At 35.9% G+C, this 20,731-nt stretch overlaps 1 protein-coding gene and 1 long non-coding RNA gene across 9 annotated transcripts in view; one reads left to right on the plus strand and one right to left on the minus strand.

Moving 5' to 3' along the window:
• Positions 1–2,000: 2,000 nt before the first annotated feature.
• LOC144320516 (uncharacterized) lies at positions 2,001–7,786 on the plus strand. Its single transcript, XR_013386150.1, has 2 exons — positions 2,001–2,390; positions 5,368–7,786. It is a non-coding gene; the product is annotated as an uncharacterized LOC144320516 (long non-coding RNA).
• KLHL28 (kelch like family member 28) overlaps positions 5,746–20,731 on the minus strand; it is a 33,587-nt gene continuing 18,601 nt past the window's right edge. For all 8 annotated transcript variants that reach the window (XM_077909170.1, XM_077909175.1, XM_077909171.1 and 5 more), the window contains 3 exons: positions 13,675–14,118; positions 11,532–11,740; positions 5,746–10,301 (listed from right to left, as the gene is read on the minus strand). In XM_077909170.1, the coding sequence (XP_077765296.1) occupies positions 10,138–10,301; positions 11,532–11,740; positions 13,675–14,118 (817 nt within the window). In that variant the 3' untranslated portion in view covers positions 5,746–10,137. The remainder of the gene's footprint in view (positions 10,302–11,531; positions 11,741–13,674; positions 14,119–20,731) is intronic.

Raw genomic sequence — 20,731 nt, forward strand, 5'->3', positions numbered from 1 at the left:
TTTTCCCAGACAATAAAAATGAAATATCACATGCTGTTTCTGCTTAACATCATTTATTGACCAAAACAGTTTATCTACCATTTGGCTCTAAAACTTTTTGAGATATCGTCCTCTATTCATTGGGAACCACCTACGCTCCTAGATTCTAGGACCCCTGCCTATTTAAATTCCAATTGGCCTCCTTAGCACAGTAGGCAGCAACATGTTAGTCTCAAACTATTAATTCTCCTCAGGCCACACACACAAGAATATTCTTTAAAAGATTTTCTTCCTGGGATGCCTGGATGGCTCAGGGGTTGAACGTCTGCCTTTGGCTCAGGGTGTGATACCGGAGTCCCAGGATGGAGTCCCAGGATCAAGTCCCACATCAGGCTCCCTACAGGGAGCCTGCTTCTCCAACTCTGCCTATGTTTCTGCCTCTCTCTGTGTGTCTCTCGTGAATAAATAAAATCTTTAAAAATAATTTTTTTTCTTCCTAATCAGGATGGCGGAAGTGATTGGTGCATCCTTATTTAAACCCTACCTTACTCCATAAGAGATTTAAAGATTTTCATATTTCATAAAAATAGGCTTTTCTTTCATTGTATTTTAATGTTATATAAAATTTGAGCCAAAAGGAACCTAAGGCCAAATGTAACCTTCTAATAAGGCCCTGAGTAGGTAAATTAATAAAAACTGCCTATGAGATACTCTATTGTTGATGGGAACTCAAAATGCAACATCTTGGGAGAATTGAGAAATATTATGGACTGAATGTTTGTGTCTCTCCAACTTTCATATACTACTGAAACCTACCTCCTTCATATCCTGGGACCCCGGGATCATGTCCTAAGCTGAAGGCAGACACTCAACCACTGAGCCACCCAGGCATCCCATGGATATAGACTTTTAGAAGTGGAATCACTCGGCCAAAGGGTAGATGAAATGTAATTTTACTGGATTTTGCCTGCTTTAGTTAGTTCAAGCTGCTATATGACAAAAATGCCATAGGCTGGCTGGCTTATAAATAACAGAAATTTATTTATCACAGTTCTGGAGGTTAGAAGTCCAAGACCAGATGCCAGAAATTCAAGACCATGGTCAATTCCGATGATACCATCTTCAGGTTTACAGTCTGTCCACTTCTCATTGCAACTTTACAAGGCAGAATAGAGAGAGGAAGCAAGTTCTTTCATGACTCTTGTTAGTTAAGGGCACTAATCCCATTCATGAGGGCTCCATCTTCATGACTTCATGACTTCATCTAATCCTAATAACCTCCCAAAGGCCCCACGTTATAAATAAAATCTTTTTAAAAAAGTATTAAAGGACATAATGTATGCAAATAACTTTTGCATTGTTAAAAAAATAAGAGAAAGGATAGTAAGACACGTGGCAAAATGTTTTTAAAAATTGGTGAACTTCGGAAAAGGTATTTAAGAGTTCTTACAACTTATTATTCTCACAACTTCTCTGTAAGTTTGACATGATTTTAAATCATGTCAAAATAATTTTAGTAAAAATTTTTAAAAGGAAATTTTCAATGGAACTTAATGGAGATATTCACTGGACTAAGATGGGATTATTAATTGGAATACACATATTAAAACAAATATTTAAAAAATATCATGACTTCATGATACTTGATCACCTTTGGAGGTCTCTAGAGCATCAATTCATTACTCTAAAGATTAAGCGAATGGGGTGCCTGGGTGGCTCAGGGGTTGAGGGTCTGCCTTCAGCTCAGGTTGTGATCCCGGGATCCAGGGATCGAGTCCCACATCGGGCTCCCTGCATGGAGTCTGCTTCTCCCTCTGTCTGTGTCTCTGCCTCTCTCTCTGTATGTCTCTCATGAATAAATAAATCAAACCTTAAAAAAAAAATAAAGATTAAGCGAATGAATCAAACATCTTCCTCAGCCTTTCCAGTGGATCTTATCAGGGTAACCAAATAAGTGATAAGGAAATGTTTTCTTTTATAGAATTCCAGCTAATGCAGAAAAAAAAAATGGCAGTTAGAAAATCACTACTTTGCAACTCAATATAATAATAAATCCAGCAATAGTCATTAATAGCTACCAAAACCATCAAATGAGAGTTTGCTGGGGAACTTGATAATGGAGGGGTCAGCTTGACAAGACATAAATGCAAACCATGATTAAATGTTAGCATTATTAAAAGTGGAATAACCAGACATAATGTGCCCCAGTTGTAATGCAATAGGAAGAATACACAGCATCAACCACGCTTGCTGAAAGAAAGAAAGAAAGAAGAAAGAAAGAAAGAAAGAAAGAAAGAAAGAAAGAAAGAAAGAAAGAAAGAAAGAAAGAACTTGAATTTAATCAAGACTCTACAGCCAACAATCAGAAAATTTGAAGAATAGGACAATAAGCTAAGCAATACCACAAAAACGTAAGTAGCCAAATCTAGAATGTGGGACAATCTACTCAACAAATGATCTCATGGCATGAAAAAGGGGAGGGGTGCAGTGATGGTAGAGATTGAAAGGGACTCAGAGGCCTAACAATCAAATGCAAGGTACAAACTTTATATAGATCCTGCCTCAATCAAATAACAATGATGATAAAAAATTGGGGCAATCAGAGAAATTTGTTTTTTTTTTTAAAGAATTTTTATTTATTTATTCATGACGGGGGGGGGGAGGGGGCAGAGACACAGGCAGAGAGAGAAGCAGGCTCCATGCAGGGAGCCCGACGTGGGACTTGATCCGGGGTCTCCAGGATCACATCCAAGACTGAAGGCGGCACTAAACCGCTAAGCCACCGGGGCTGCCCAATCAGGGAAATTTGAACATAGATGTGTACAAAGTATTATAGAAGTATTATATTTTTAAGTGAGATTATTATCAATGTGGTTTATAGGATGAAAAATTTAAGTGTCCTTATTTAGAGATGTAGTCTCAATTATTTACTGTCAATATTTTATTGCATGTCTGGGATTCTCTTTAAAAATATTTCAGAAAAAAAAGGTAGGGTGAATAGATGAAATAATAACTGAGTAGCACATATTAATTAGCAAAATTAATTGCTAAAAGGTTAATTTTCGAAGCTGGGTGATGGGCTGGGCACATGGAGGTCCCACTACTATTAAAAATGAAAAAAGGCCTGGAAAACATCAAAACCCACTTGAGCTATTCTAATACTGTCTTATCACAGAGCTGAATTTTATGCCTAGCCTCCTGAGTTTGGACTCTTCATTGGAATAATGTTTGCTTTCTGTTATAAGTCTATTGTATAGGGGATCCCTGGGTGGTGCAGGGGTTTAGCGCCTGCCTTTGCCCCAGGGCGTGATCCTGGAGTCCCGGGGTCCCTGCATGGAGCCTGCTTCTCCTTTTGCCTGTGTCTCTGCCTCTCTTTCTCTCTGTGTCTCTCATGAATAAATAAACAAAATCTTAAAAAAAAAAAAGTATATTGTATAATCCACTTATCATATCCAAATTAAAGTTGAAACTTCTATCCTCATTACTGCACTGGCCCCAGATAAGAGAACCATCTACTAATTTTATGAAAGAACACAAGAGGCACAGCTAAGAGCTCTGCCACAGTAGCACTCTTTCTTTTATTCTCTCTCCTTAGGGGGAAAATTAGGTGTATTTTTTATCCCTCAAGCAGATTGTAGAATATGGATTGTTACTCCTTTGCACCTTCCATCACATCCTACACATACTAACAACTCTCTGCTGACAGGGATCCCTGGGTGGCGCAGCGGTTTGGCGCCTGCCTTTGGCCCGGGGCGTGATCCTGGAGACCCAGGATCGAGTCCCACGTCGGGCTCCCGGTGCATGGAGCCTGCTTCTCCCTCTGCCTATGTCTCTGCCCCTCTCTCTCTCTCTGTGTGACTATCATAAATAAATAAAAATTTAAAAAAACAAACAAACAACACAACTCTCTGCTGACAGATATTTTTATAATTTAACTTTAAAAAAAATTAAATTCAATTAACATGTATTATTGGTTTCAGAGGTAGAGATTAGTGATTCATCAACCTTATAGAATACCCAGTGCTCATTATATGACATGCCCTCCTTAATGTTCAACACCCAGTTACCTCATCCCCCGCCCCCCAACACCCTAGCAACCCTCAATTTGTTTCCTGATTAAGAGTTTCCTATGGTTTGTCTCCCTCTCTGGTTTTGTCATTTTATTTTTTCCTCTCTTCCCCTATGTTCTATTTTGTTTCCTGAATTCCACACAAGTGAAATAATATAATTGTCATTCTCTGATTGACTTATTTCGCTTAGCGTAATCCCCTCTAGTTCCATCCAGGTTGTTGCAAATGGCAAGATTTCTTCTTTTTTTTTTTTTTTTAAATTTTTATTTATTTATGATAGTCACACAGAGAGAGAGAGAGAGAGAGAGGCAGAGACACAGGCAGAGGGAGAAGCAGGCTCCATGCACCGGGAGCCCGATGTGGGATTCGATCCTGGGTCTCCAGGATCGCGCCCTGGGCCAAAGGCAGGCGCCAAACCACTGCGCCACCCAGGGATCCCTTTTTTTTTTTTTTGATGGTTGAGTAGTATTTCATTGTGTATATACATGTACCACATCTTCTTTATCCATTCATCTGTCGATGGACACGTGGGGTCTTTCAGTTTGGCTACTGTGGACATTGCTGCTATGAACATTGGGGTGCAGGTGCCCCTCCAGATCACTACATTTGTATCTTTGGGGTAAATATCTAGTAGTGCAACTGCTGGGTCAGAGGGTAACTCTATTTTCAACTTTTTGAGGAACCTCCATACTGTTTTCCAGAGTAGCTGCACCAATTTGCAATCCCACTAACACTTAAGAGGATTCCCCTTTCTCTGAACATTTTACAATGACTTCTGAGTAACATGAAAGCTATCTGCACATGTCTTAGAAGTCACAAGCGGAACTTCAAATGCATCCATCCACTCAGTCAAGAAATCTTAATTTCAGTATTTTAATACTCTTAAAATGGATATTTGCATATTTCATCTTCTATAATATACTTCAGTATATATCTGTTAAGTTTCTACTTAAACTCTAGGAGTTGCCTTGTTAAGAATGTAGTTGAGGGATGGTAAGCTGTTATTTTAACCAAGAAATTCATACTCAAGGCAGTTACAAACACTTCTGTTATCCATGATTTGATCAGCATCCAATATTTTACTCAGTAGTATATTAAAGGTCAGGGACATTATTGGGGAATAGTGGCTCACAGACTAATGTAAAATCAAAACATTGCTCTTATTGGTGAAATTAGGGTTTTAAGATCTATGGATTGTCTAAATACATTTCCAATCCTTGCATGCACAGGTTATCTGAATCCATGCAGGCCTCTAGTTTACAATCTCTTTAAAGATGCAACCTGGGGCTTAACCTCTTGTTTACACCCTTTCTTTTAGGACTGCTGGTTATCTGCTGCTGGCCATAAACATAACAGAATCCTCTGGAATGCTGCCTTGTCTGCCTCAACTAACCCCTCTTACAAGGCAATAAAGATTATAAAAGGATAGAAACCTGGGACTGCACTGAACTTACCAGTTGAACTCTTTTGTGCCAGCTTTGCTACAGAATGTTTTCCTTAAAAAGTGCCTGAACGTGTGGCAGAATTTAGCCTAACAGATGTTTTCATTATAACCTGGTAATAAGGATGTAAAAGACTGGCTATCCCACACCCACTTCGACACTTGTGGCCACCACCTACCTACCAAAAAGCATCTAAGAGTTGAGAATGATAAAAGTCAGCTTGGGTCAGTTCACAACAACTGACACACAGAAAGTCATGTTTCTCAAATTTATTTTAAACATTTCACATTAAATGAAATTTAACCATAGTCATTACAGAGCATCACCACAATAGTACACACAAAGAACTTTTAAAATAAAAGACAAAAGAATATAACCTTCAACAAGTTAAATGCCACTTTACCATGTAAACAAAAATAAAACCCTGATGCTAAAAAGATATTCAGAGGTAAAATACATTACAAAAACACTTAAACATTAACATAATCCACAAGATCACATTCTTTGCAAGAGAGTACAAATATTTTGTACTCTACATCTACAAAATTTCAGAATCCTGTTAAAATCAAAACCATCTCTGGTTTATGATACAGCACAATTCATAAGGCAAAAATAGAGGCATTATCATCCAGTTCTTTAATTTCACTTGTATTTTAAGGCAAACTTGGAACTTTTTGCTTAGTATTTTAAAATAAACGGGACTTACACATGATAACTTGACAAAATTAACAATAAATTATCTCTAGTTAAGTATGCATAATATAAAAGACATATGGATAACAATTTTTCTCTCTACAGAGATGTAAACTGGATTTTTTATTGACTCCATATTCACACCAGTAAGAAACTTGTAAACCTATAGTATTTAAAACTTAACTGTATTTTGCACTCTTTTCAAATGTGTATCAACACTGAATCAATATACTATAAGTGAAAATCCAATATGTATCCAGCCACAGAATATATCTAATTAAATTATGTCTAATTAAAGTGCTGTTTTACAAAGGAAAAAAAAAAGGTTAAGAAGTAGAACTGGATGTTAACTTGACATGTGACATCTTATAATTTCTTAACTTTCAGACTACAGAGGTTATAGAGGTTATCACAAGTTTATTGAACTTTTAAGCAGTATATTTGCTGTAGAATCTGATTTTCCTGAAAATGAGCACTTAGGTGACAATACCAGAAATCCAACACCAAAATTGAAAACAAACACAACATTTTATGTACATATATTTCCTTCAGTGCTAGCCAGAGCCTTGATAATATAGTGAATAATTTTTTAAAGTTTCTATCATTTTGTTTTTCTAATAGAAAATATATTATCCAATTCCAGGAACTTTGGAGTTCTATAAACATTAAATTTTCTATAATTCTTTTTCATGTCCATAAAACCTAATTGGACACAAAAGGACACAAATGTTTACACATAAATTAGGTCTCTAATCACTTCTGGTGATATTGGCTATAAGGAATTAAATTCACACTTAATCATAATAGTTATTTGGGTACAGGTCTCCCTCACCATACTTTAGTCTTTGAATGAAGACTTATATCTTATTTATAATATTTCTAACCCTGACAGAATCTGGCACAATATCACATACACACAGATCCATAATTTATCAAGCTATGAAAATAATTTTTTAAAACCTAATGCCATTTTCCTATCATTAGATACCACTTCCTATAGTTCATTATTCATTCATATTCAAAACAATATTAGCAATAACCTATAGAACTTACATAAACATCCTTTGGGCTACATTAAAAATCACTTAAGTTCTATTACTATATTTAACAAATATTAAATAGCCAAACATTCCTACCAGATGAAGTCTTCATAATTATGGAAGGCAAGAATCTTCCAAGTGATAAGATTAATTTGTATTTCTACTGTCACCTTTTTTCCAAAGTATTTCTGGACAATCTTAAATAGCTTTCTTCTCCTTGCCTGAGTATATAAAATTATTTCTAATATCTGTAATTGTGGGAATTTATAACCAAACATTCTGATGGTTTTTAACATAAGAAACATGTGACTTTAAATACAAAATTTTGTCAGCAAAATATTCATGATGAAACTTCTCACAAATCTGTATGAGAAGGTCTATTGTAAAGTTATCAGTTGTCAGGTTACAATACCTCTGGTTATTAGGAATAGTACCGTAGATTTAGTAAACCCAAAAATAGTATTTCTGAAGTTTGGAGTTTCTTCTCTTCTTTTTAAAGGTTTTTCTAATTTATTCTCTGGCATATGGTTTCCACTATCGCCCAAGATGTTTCACATTTAGTCTTTAGCAGGATAAAGTTTAGATTTTTCCAAAACCATGATCAATATATGCCTTTGGTCTAATTTACCAAGTTGATTATATGTTTTATAACAATTTGATAGTGGGGATGATATATGAGTAAAACACTGTTTAAATGTATAGCATAGATCTGCTTACAATTAAAATAAATTTCTATAGTCTTTCAAATTCCTTTATCTTTGGGAGAGAGATTTAAAAAGTACTAATAGAATGCATTCGATATTAACAAAAAAAATTGAGTTGAAGATTAAAATTAAATATATAATGAATATGTACTTCAAATATGTACTTCAAATTGCTTTTCTTTAAATAAAGTCTAGGCCAATCACAATAGTGCACCTTGTTTCTATTCAATAGGTTTATTCAAACCAATTAAAAAGTTATTGCTATATATCATGTTATTCAAACAAGCAACATAGAAAATACTCAGCCTGTCAATTTTATTAGTAGCTCCTGTTGAGTTCTTAATTGGAAGAGACTAAAAATCACTTGCAAGGTTTTATAATCTGTGCAAATAGTCATAAAGCATACTACTTACATGATTAAGATGACTTTACATAGTTTTGTACTATATATTTAAATCTACATTGGCAGTTTATGGAAGAACAAGAAAAACTGCAAATTGCCAGGCTATAAACAGTTTCCAAGAAATAACAAGTATGTTAATGAATGAACCTATGTTTTATAATTACAAATGGCTTCTTAACAGTAGTTTGGAATATTATGGCACTTAAGAATGCAGTATGAATTTTTTTCTTAGGAAATAAATTTACATTGGCTTTGCAGAGACTATAAAGAGATAATAGGCAGGTTAAAAAACAAATCAAGGAAAAGAAAAAACTACAGTACCAAAATACAAGTACCGACATCCTAATAAAATCCAAAGTAATATGTTCAAGACGAACAAGTATTTACTAAAACATGCTAAAACAAAATGAGCTAATAACCACTTATTTTAAATAAGCTGTCACTGGCTATAGCAAACAGTCTTGCTCGTTTCTTCAGTCAAAATAGAACCAAATTTAGAACCATTACTCAAGTAAACATTGAGTTCCAGTTTTCCTCAGTAACTTTAAAATATTCAATTACCTAAGAAATGTACAAAGTAATGCATAACTGCCTGGTGCTTTATATATAATGCATATATTTGTTTTTAAAAAGGACATCTATCTAGTACAAGAAGAAAGATTAAAAAGTGCATCTTTCTTTAAATCACTACTCAGGAACCATGAAAAGCATAACATGGGCCATTTAGACGATTTTTAGATGTTAACATTAGCATAATCGCTAACATTTTTAATAAGCATAAATGAACCAAGCCAGTAAAAACGAAAAAATACTATCAAAACATGTCATGCATATCTCATACTGAACATCCAAAAGAACATTATTATAGCCTTGTTATAGATCCTACGGTTAGCACCATTTTTATATCTGAACTCTGAAAAAGCAACCAAAGGTCTTAAAAAACTGAAGTATTATAAGGATATGCAAAAAAAAAATCAGTATGTACTAAGGGTGGTACTAAACATGTGTCAAATATTTACATCAACACTAGGAAGCCTGCTGTACTATGAAAAAAATAAAACTCAAAATGATATGCTTAACTTTTTATCCATGCTCAGCATAGCACAGGTGGGTAACTAAATTCATCCCGCATTAACCTGCCCATATAAAAAAAGGCATAAACAGTAAATATCTGACTTCTTAAAATAAGCCCCCAAATATTACAATAGTAAAAGCATTTGTTTTGCAAACTTATTACATCCCCAGCCCTAAAGCCATTTCGTAGGAAGAGTATCCAGGTGACTCACTATGGTATATAATTTACAACCCTTAAAAGTACCCCCCTCAAAAAAGCAGCCCTTTATTTGTTTAAAATGTGAAGCATATGAATTTATATCCAACAGGCAGTATCAGCACTCTGTCTAGTCATTCAATACACTCCAACATCAGCATCTCTCATCCTAGTAAATCATGGTGCATATATTAAGGAAGAAAGAGAGCTAAAATTTTTTTTTAAAGCAGCAAGATTTTCTCCACATGTATACTTTTGAACATAAAACTACTCTATCCCAGTATTAGGGGGGAAAAGTGCACAATTAAATTGGCAAGATTTTTCCTTTTTTTTTTTTTTTTTTGATTATTGATTCACTGTGTAATCAAGAGCAACCAAAGCTACTTGCCAGTTCAAAGTACCCAACAGAACTTTGAGTCTTCATGCCATTTCAAGTTAAAAAGAAAAGTAATGTAGCTTTTGGATTTCAGAAAATTGAGCATCCTTTCATGCGGCACAAGGTTCATTACCACACTACTTCCACCAGTCCACACTTGTCAAAGTGCAGTTAATCCAAAGTTGCAGCGACAGTATATCATGCCAGCTGAATCCAGCCACGTATCTGAGATAGGGTCATATTTCTGCACGGTATTCAGATAGGAAGACCCTGAGTGACCACCAACTACATAAAGGTAGTTATCAATTACTGCAGCACCAACCCCTAGGAAAAATGGGTAAAAATAGGGAAAAAACATGTTAACCATGAATTAAGTAGACTTCTCACTAAAAATAAATTTGTGTTTTAATGTTTTCTTAAAATATGTTTCAATACTCTATGGTTAATTATACAAGCAATATCGCCATAGGTACTTACTGGAAAAAAAAAATCCCTTGACATGAAAGCAAGAGTTGAAGTCCTCCTTTACCTCTCCTCCCCCACAGGAAAATACAATGAATGTAGTATATGTCTTTTTATATGCTTTTTCAATTTATATTTACAAACTTTCCAACAAATCATTCATTTTTACCAGGTTTTTGAATATGTTGAAATATCTGAAACATATCTTGAACTATATAACTTCTGCTTTAAAAATTCTACTATATAGGGACACCTGGGTAGCTCAGTGGTTGAGCATCTGCCTTTGACTGGGGCACGATCTCAGTCCCAGGATTGAGTCCCATATCGGGCTCCCTGCATGGAGCCTGCTTCTCCCTCTGCCTGTGTCTGCCTCTCTCTGTGTGTCTCTCATGAATAATAAAATAAAATATTAAAAAAAAATTCTACTACATATACTGTTATACACAATTCTGAAGAGAACAAGACTATCCCACGTTTTTTCACATTTTTGTCATTTTATGCATTTTGTCATTTCTTATGCAAGAAATATCCCTAAAGCATTTCCATCAGCAACTTAAAAGATTTCCCCTTAAAATAATGTGATTTGAATTTGGGTTAAAAGGTAATCTCTTCCAATTCTCAAAGATGTTTTTGTTTTTCTCTGGGAACCTGAAATCCAACCCTTTCTAGATCTCCCAACCCCCTGTGTAGGTGAGAACATTTGAAAGTGAACATACGGACTGCTGATGTACAGTAATAAAACAGAACAATCCAAAGATTCTGTGTGTGTGTGTGTGTGTGTGTGTGTGTCTATGTGTGTAACATATAAAAAGATGACATTTGTTATATGGACAGAAGAGCTTCTATAAGAGACATTCTATTCGCACCATTTCTAAAAATGTTTTCTGCCAACTTTAAGAAATAATATGCACACTGGCCTATTAAAAGAACAGTAAAGAAATCGATGTAGTTTTGTTGACTAGTTGTCTCTCAATTTAGCACAAAAAAGGTCTTTTTCCTGGACAAGTAATACTATTATATTCCAACTTTTATTCTAAGAACATCAATATAAGAAATATCCTCTATGTTTAGATATTAGTTAGTTATTATTACCTGTTCTGGGTTCTTTCATTGGTCTACACACAGTCCACTGATTTTGATGAGGGTCATATCTTTCAATGCTTGACAAATGTGAGACACCATTATGTCCACCCACCACAAAAATAAAGCCTAGCATGACACCCACACCAAAGTGAATCCTTTTATCTGCCATAGATGCAACCATCTCCCAGGAGTCCTTACTTGGATCATAACGCTCCACACTGCAAATATTCACAAAAGAAAGAATTAATTTGCATATTCTTTGTGCCATTCTTCCTACCAAAGTAAAATTAAAACCTACCATAGTTTTAGAAGTTCTAACAGACAGCTGTAAAGCAAGAGTAGTTTGTTCCAGAGGTTTACATTTTGCTGATAAAATTGGAGGGATAAAAGCTTACCTTGTGAACCAGGACAATAATACCCATGTGCTATTCCATTATATCATACTAGGGGCAAGGTCTATTAAGGACATAGTGCTTCTGGAGTCAGGACACCTGGATTCAGGTACTAACGCTATACACTTAGAGCAAATGAACTTAGCCCTGACACTTTGGGTATATGTAATCCTGGATAACCCCTTTCCTCTCGCCTGCAAAAAGGGGGATAATCTAACCTCAGAGAATTCATGTAAGAATACAGTCAAATGAGTATGCATATTCCCAAAGGACTTTGAAAATCACAAATTAAACGTGTTTTCTAAAGACACTAAAGATCATCTACATGGCTAAGGAAAAGGGAAGATGAAAAAAAGGAGAGTAATTTTTTGTTTTATAGAAGTCATGATGGTTTACTGCAAACACTAAAGATTTCATAACACAAACTGACTAAATCACAATAATCTCAGTGATTTAGGAGAATTCAGGGATTTAAGTCAAGTCTGCATTCCAGGGAACTCTTGGCATTTCCAGGCTGTATTATTGATATCTAAATCAAATCAGAATGTCCTAAAAAGTTTCCCTAGAAAATCTCAGAAGGCCTTTAAATCTCTATATTGCCCTGAGTGGGCACAAAGGCAGGCTTGTTGAGCTTGTTATGGTCCCAACCTAACTTCTCAAAAAAAGCCTGAAGCATTTGAGAGTCAGTAGCATAATTCTGGAGTTCAAGACTAAGACTAGACTATAGACTAGAACATATACTAAACTATAAACATTTCTGAAAGGATACTGGGATAAAAGCCATCAGAATCCAATTACTGGACAAAAAGAGTTGATAAGTTATAGTAAGAATTTAAACTTCAAGAGCATGATCTCCCAATGGAAATACTCAACCTTTTTTCTTATAAATTTCTGCCAGCACATTTTCAAATAAAAATGCACGTCTATGCCCCAAATACTCTTCCTTCAACGAAGGGAGCAATAAAAAATAGGAATACTTTGGCTTACAGAGAAATAAAAATTCATAGATGCAATGCTGTCGTGCCCTTGCTTTCTCAGTTAACAAACCACAATATACTCTTCCATTAAATGTTCACAATCAATAATACACACATCACTCTAGTCATTATCAGAGAAAATCTTTGGAACAGCAACTTTCAAAAGAAGCTCAGAATTGTAATTATTTTTCCATATAAGCAAATCACTTTATGCTTTTATTTTTCTCATATATTTTTTCTCTTTTATTAAGAGAATACTACAAAATACAGAAATCTCAAATTCAGACACCAGCAGAACTCAGGTACACAATGATACACACATGATTATAGAATAAGAATCCAAAAATGAATATTTAAATAAGGCTTAACGTTTATGTTGCATAATATATAAGCATACAGGAATTACATTTTTCATTTTTTAGTCTGCTAAGCAATGCAGTAACAGACCATTTGTACACAGACATATACATATTTATATATATTCACCACCCAAAACCTAACACTAACTTCATTTTATTTTGAATCTCTGAATTAAAATCTAATCCAATTACATTAAATGAGTGTATTTAAAAATTTGTAAGAGGGATTTGATTTTTAAGTTTGCATTAAATCCTCATGTAAAACAATTAGACTCATAGAGCAGATTAAATTTCTTAAATGCCTAACAATATTACTTTAAAAATTAAAAAGGGAAGTTCATTCATACATACAAGTTGTGTATGAATCATTGTTAATGAGACTTTAAAAATCTACAAGCATATACAACTTCATTAAGTTAAATACCTGTTCATGTGGGCAGGACCATACCCACCAATGGCATATATCATTCCATCCAACACGGCTGCAGCAAAACAGCTTCTTGTTGTAGTCATTGGTGCCACAGGTTGCCATTTTCTTATTTTAGGAATATACTTCTCTACAGATTGTAAATAAGATTGTCCATCATAACCACCTAAAGCATAAAGTTCTCCTGCAAGTACTACCACTCCAAGAGTACTTCGGCTCTCATTCATTCTCTCAAGAGAAGTCCAGGTATTTGTATCAGGATTCCAGCATTCTACTGAATTTTCATGTTTTCTGATAGTGATGCCAGGACGCACGTTAGTTTCAATACCACCTATAACATACACTTTTTGGTCTAAAACACATATTCCAAATTCATAGCGAGGAATGTTTAGGGGTGCCAAACCAATCCAAGAGTCATTCTGAGGAAAGTACATCTCCACACTAAAGAATAAGCAGAAAAAATTAAATTTTAAAAATCAAAATGACCCAAAACCAAATTAAAATATTTAATCTCTTTAGTAACCAGGGACATGCAAATCAAAACCACAGCAAATTATGACACTTTCCAGACTGGCAAAAATTTAAGGTCAGATAATCATAACTCTTGGCAAGAATGTGAGCAAGGAATGCATACTCTGTTGGTGGGAGCATAAACTGATACAACCTATGCTGGAAAACAATTTTACATTATATGGTAAATTGAATATATACAAATGTTCTGACATAGCAATTTCGTTCATGTGTATCTACACTATTGAATACCTGTTATAGTCAGTTTTTGCATCAAGACATACATACAGAAACGTTTACAGCAGCACAGCAAAAATCACCCATTGAAAGGAGAATGAATAAATAAGATGTGGTATATCCATCCTATGACTGAGCAATTCCATTCCTAGATATGTACCCAAGAGAAATGCACAGATGTATATGTATGATGCTCACAGCAGCATTATTTGTTAACAGTCAAAAACTGGAAACAGTTCAAATTTTCATTAACCATAAAAAATAGATAAATAAATTATGGCATATCAGAGAATATGAAAATAAATTACAGCTACATGTAACAGGAATTAATCTTTTTCTTCCTTTTTAACAGGAATGAATCTTACACATATAATGCCAAGGGAAACAAGCCCAACTCAAAAGAATATAGTCTGCATAGTTTCATTTATACCAAGTTCAAAAACATTTCTAATCCAGAGATTAGAAATGAGGATAGTGGTTACCTTTGGGGAGGGCAGGAAGGGAAGTCCAGAGTGGTTTCTGGGTGTTGGTCCCATGCTATTTCTTGAACTGGTTTGTAACATGCACTCTGTGATAATTCACTGAGCTGTACACTTGGGATTTGTGCACTCTTCTGTATGTGTGCAACACTTTAAGTAACTCTTATAATTAACATGTTCATTGTAGAAAAAAAATATTGCATTAAACCCATATATTGTAATATCATACACCAATGAAACTAAGCGACCTACTGCTTCATACAATCTCACAGATGTATTTCATAAACTTATTATTCAGGAAGAAAACACATCTCTAAAGAGTATGTATAACATTACTGTATTTATATTAAAAAGGTGTGAAACAATGCTGTATTGGGGCACAGAAATATGTGGCAAAACTGTAATGAAAATAAATAACATATAGAAAATTCAAAATCGTGGTTACTTCTTGGGGAGGAAAGGAGATGCATCAAGGAGGGACACAAAGGAATTTAAAGGTATTGTTGTCTATTTCATAAACTGGTTGATACGTCCTTGGATTTCTATTCTTTATACCTTGCATGCAAATTATATACAGTCTCTTTCAAGTATACATGTTTCATTTCCATGTCTCCAAACTCAAAAGTGCAATAGCATAAAAATATAAATTCTCTATCCAGAATGATCAAAGAATATTTATTCATTCAATAGTTATTGAATGCCTCTATACAGTTTTGTTATATTGCTAGTTTTAAAAATGAATTTGCTCCAATGAGAATGATACATTAAGGAATTATTTTACCTTAATGAGAGCAGTTTCAGTGAGGTAGTGGGGGCAAATCTTGACTAGAGTGGGTCAAGAGAGAATGGAAGATGAAGTGAAAACAGTGGATATTGACTTTTAAAGGACCTTACTATAAAGAGTAAAACAGATGAAGCAGATATAAGGATAAGCAGAGGAAGACCATGGTGTCCATGGAAGATTGGTTGAACCTGGGAGCTTAAACCAGAATATGTTTGCATGCTGATGGCAATGATGTAGTACAGAGGGAGAAGGTAACGTAAGAGAGAGATGGGATCAATGCCAAGAGCAGAGTCCTTGTGTAGTGGAGAGGGAATAGAAGCCAGTAAGCAAAGAAATGGAGGAATTGGTCTTAGATAGAAATAACTAGGTGGATTTGGAGATGAGAAGATGAGATAGTTCTCTTCTGTTTCTATGATAGTAGAGTTAGAGACAAAAGTCATCAGCTGAGAGTTGGAAGGTGAGGGTTGTGGGGGTTTGGACATTTTATTTTAATGGGGAAAAGAGGTATAAAACAGTCCTCCAGGAAGTAAGAGTACACTGCTTAGGGAAAGTAAAGGGATTGCTTCCAGTGCTCAGAGCCCTAAGTGAGACCACTTAAGACGGATATGTGTGTTTCTCTAGCCTCATACTGCTGCTCAGGTACAGCCATGGCACAAGTGGAGAACAGATCCTAACTAGAGGAGTATGATGGAAGAAGGGTAAGAGAGCCCCGAGCGTATTCAAAGGAATGTTAACAGTGATGTTTCTGGAATCTAAGCTAGGTAAGGAGTGAAGGTGAGGACATGTAGTGATTAGTGAGCAGTAAGTTTTCTGATAATAAGGCCAGTGGAGGGATCCCTGGGTGGCGCAGCAGTTTGGCGCCTGCCTTTGGCCCAGGGCCCAATCCCGGAGACCCTGGATCGATTCCCATGTCGGGCTCCCGGTGCATGGAGCCTGCTTCTCCCTCTGCCTGTGTCTCTGCCTCTCTCTCTCTCTCTCTGTGTGACTATCATAAATAAATAAAAATTTAAAAAAAAATAAGGCCAATGGATTAAAAGTCTTGAAGGGAATAAAGAATGATTGCAGTGGATGTACTGAAATAAATAAGCTGGCAAGAAAGGAATGGTAGTCAGAGAATGGAAGGTATGAAACCAAGATTTTCAAAGTCTGAAGACACGAGTAATGACAAAGTTGAAGTATAATCATGAGAACAGGTGCCTATGGTAAGGCAGAAAAGACTGTTAGAAGTGAGACTAAGGAAAGAGCCAAAGTTGATGGATAACTGTGTGTCATACTACGGCAATGTTGAAATCAGCAAAAATGACTGTTTATACAGAATGATGAAAAAGATAGTAAGCCAGCTACAAAAATTTTCAATAAATGAAGTTACTAAAGAGATAGATGTTGGCAACAAGAAGGGGTATCAAATGATATAGCCTGATGGCAAATGCTTGGAATGATTTGAAATTTTTGAGGGGGGAGATGAAAAAATTTTGGAAGTGGATATGAGAAACAAAGAAAACACTTACCCAACCTTTAGGACCTGTGATACATGAGATATGGGGAAATAAAACAAAACAGTTTGGAGAGGCTTCGGCAAAAACAGTATCCTTAAGCATCAGTCATCTTTCATTAGAACAAGAAGTTGAAAATAAAGGGGATTTTTCTTATGACTGAATATGAATTCTCTAGGATATGGCAGGCAGATTTGAGGAGTTAAAAAAAAAAAGGCCTGGGGCAGCCCTGGTGGCTCAGCGATTTAGCGCCGCCTTCAGCCCAAGGTGTGATCCTGGAGACCCGGATCGAGTCCCATGTCAGGCTCCCTGCATGGAGCCTGCTTCTCCCTCTGCCTATGTCTGTTCCTCTCTCTCTCTCTCTGTCTCTCATGAATAAATAAATAAAATCTTTAAAAATAGACAATAATAAATAAAAAAAAGGCCTGGTAATTAGGTTAAATTCGATGACATACAGGACCATACAGTAATAGTGCAATAAAACTAATATATTCAGGTTATGTCCCAGGTTCCTAGCACAGAGCTCCTAAACTTCTTGCAATTTCCTGAGTAATAGGAATGCCTTTTGTTATTTATAATGAGCCCTTTTCTTTTCTTTTTTTTTTTTTTAAAGATTTTATTTATTTATTCATAGAGACAGAGAGAGAGGCAGAGACACAGGCAGAGGGAGAAGCAGGCATCATACAGAGAGCCCGAAGTGGGACTTGATCCAAGGTCTCCAGGATCAAGCCCTGGGCTGCAGGCGGCGCTAAACCACTGCGCCACCGGGGCTGCCCTATAATGAGCCCTTTTCAACCATGCCTGAGTTTATGCTACTGAGGTGACTGCCAGTGGCCACCTAGATAGCTTCAGCAGGGGGCTGGAAGCCAGAGGTATCAACTGTGTAATTAACAGTCTGGAGGCTGAGCTCAATCACCAAAGTCAATGATTTTCAATCAAACCCTCATAAGGAAATCTCCATAAAACTCCCTAAACAATGGGGTTTGGAGGGCTTCTAGGCTGATGACACACTGGGATGCTGGGGGAGGAGGGGGTGGCATGCCCAGAAAGGGCATGGAAGCTCTGTCCTTCCCTCTCCTCCCCACATCCTGTTTTATGTGTCTCTTACATTTCGTTGTTCCTCAGTTATATCCTTTGTAATAAACTGGTAAGTACAGCACTTTCCTTAAGTTCTAAGAGTCATTCTAGCAAACTTGAAGTGGGGAGTGTTCTGTCCTCCAGACAGAAATGTGGGCAGCCTGGGCACCCTATTTGTGGCCAGCTTCTCTAATGGGGACAGTCTTCTGGGACTAAGACTCTAAGCAGTGGGGTATCATGTAACTCTGGATAGTGTCAGAATTATTAGACATGCAGTTAGTGTTGGAGAACTGGACAATTGATTGGTATGAGAAAAAACTTCTCAATGATAATAAGAGTTCAGCTATGAGGATGGATTTTTGTAGATGATTTAGGTAAACAGAGATATAAGATATAAAGGTATTAGTCCTTATGGTTTTTGAGGGCAAAGGGATAATTAGTTGTAACGAGAGCTTCTTTCTTGGAATATGACCTATAACTTAGAGCACTGAGGTGAGTAGTGTCATGAGTGGTGTGGTTAAAAGTCCATGTAACATTTAATGTATTTGGACAGTTATTCAAAATCACTTCTAATGTACTGTCATCCTTATGACTCCCTATGTGTAATAGAAACAAAACTCAGAGCTTCTTGAGATTCCTTAAGCCAACTACCCAATCTCTACTTTCCTCTTTTTGGCAGGTGTCCCTCCTTTCCTAGTTAAAGGGAAAAACTGAGGCTATTAGACAGTATCTATCTTAAACTCCTTCTTCCATCCCTCCCCCCTCCAGTAAACCTATCCTCATATTCTGGTTTGGGGGCATAAAGAGTCCCTCTTCCTCATATTTAAAACCTTCTATCTTTGCTTTTGATACCAACCCCTTCCTATTGCCTCTAAAATCTTGCTTTATCAGTGACCAATCCTCTGTCCTGTACCTTTACCTTACCACTCTTCACTGGCATCTGATAATAAACATATTCATGTCTCTTTCTCTTCAAAAACAAAATAAACAAAAACTTCCCGATTCTATCATTTTGCCTTACTTCTTTCCTCATCTCAGCCAAGATTCTTAAAAGTCTTCACAGTTTATTTCCTTATTTTTATACACATCTCAATCTGCTATAATATATTCACAACATTTCTACAATTCTGCTGAAATTACTCCACCAAAAGTCATTAATGATCTCCATATAGCCAAGTACAAGAGCCATTTTTCTACCTTTATCTGTCTGGAACTTTCCTTAGCATTTTACATTGTTAATTACACTTTTCTTCTTGACACATTTAAATTGTTTGGCTTTCATGACACCTTTCTCTCTTGATTCTCCTACCTCTAAGACTGTTCTTGAGGCCTTCATCTTGAATATTAACATTCCCCAGAGGTCCATTTATGAACCAATCTTTTTTCCTTTCTATATGTTCTCAATGGGTAGAAAGAAGGGACATTTAAGCAGTCAAGAAGTCCAGAAGACTTCATGGTTTTAATTTATACCTCCAAATGCTATTATATACCAGTAACTTCCAAATACCTAGCTTTGATCTCTTCAGTGAGCTTTGCAATAATTTCTAGCTAGTAGGACATCCTTCACTGGATATTTAATTGGCACTCTAAACTCAGTATGTCCAAAACTGAACACATTATTTCCCTCCTTTAAAATGGCTCCTCCTCCTATATTCTCTCTCTTGGTATATAACCATTCATCCAATATCTAACCATGAAATCTAACGTATTTTTGATTCTTCCCTCTCATTATCCTCCCATATCCATTCACTAAATCCTGTCAATTTGCTCTCTTAAAACATTTCTTAAAATTGATGCCCCCTTTCCTATCTTTGCTATTTGCACTTTGGACCTCATAATCTCTTGCCTATACTTTTATGATAGCCACTTACTAATGACTTAGATACTAATTCTGGCTCTTTAATATTTCTCCATAAGGCAGCAAAGAATGATCTAATATGTGAATCTGATAATTTCACTACCCTCCTTATAATTGTTTTTTGATCCACATAAGAAAAACCTTCTTTACCATGGCACACAATACTTCTTTGACTAGGCCCATACTGACTACTGTCTACCCCTTACTGTTTAGATCTTTGAACTTTATTTTTAATTTGGTTTTCCAGCCCCCCCCCCACCAAGATTTTATTTGTAAGTAATTTCTATACCCAACGTGGGGCTTGAACTTATAACCCTGAGAATAAGAGTTGCATGCTCCACCAAATGAGTCAGCCAGGGGCCCCAATCTTTAAACTTTATACTCTAGAATACCAAACAGCTTTTAGTCTCCTGCACCTCCATCCTATATTGTATCATTCCACTGTGTCTTTGTGCATGTCCTGTGACCTTTTGCTTAGGTCTTGCTTATTAGCCTTCAACACTTCACTTTGGACATTAACTACTACTACTACTACTACTACTACTACTACTACTACTTCTTCTTCTTCTTCTTCTTTCTTCTTCTTTCTTCTTCTTCTTCTTTTTTTTTTTTGACA

This window comes from Canis aureus, chromosome 9 (genome assembly GCF_053574225.1).
Source record: "Canis aureus isolate CA01 chromosome 9, VMU_Caureus_v.1.0, whole genome shotgun sequence".
NCBI lineage: Eukaryota > Metazoa > Chordata > Mammalia > Carnivora > Canidae > Canis > Canis aureus.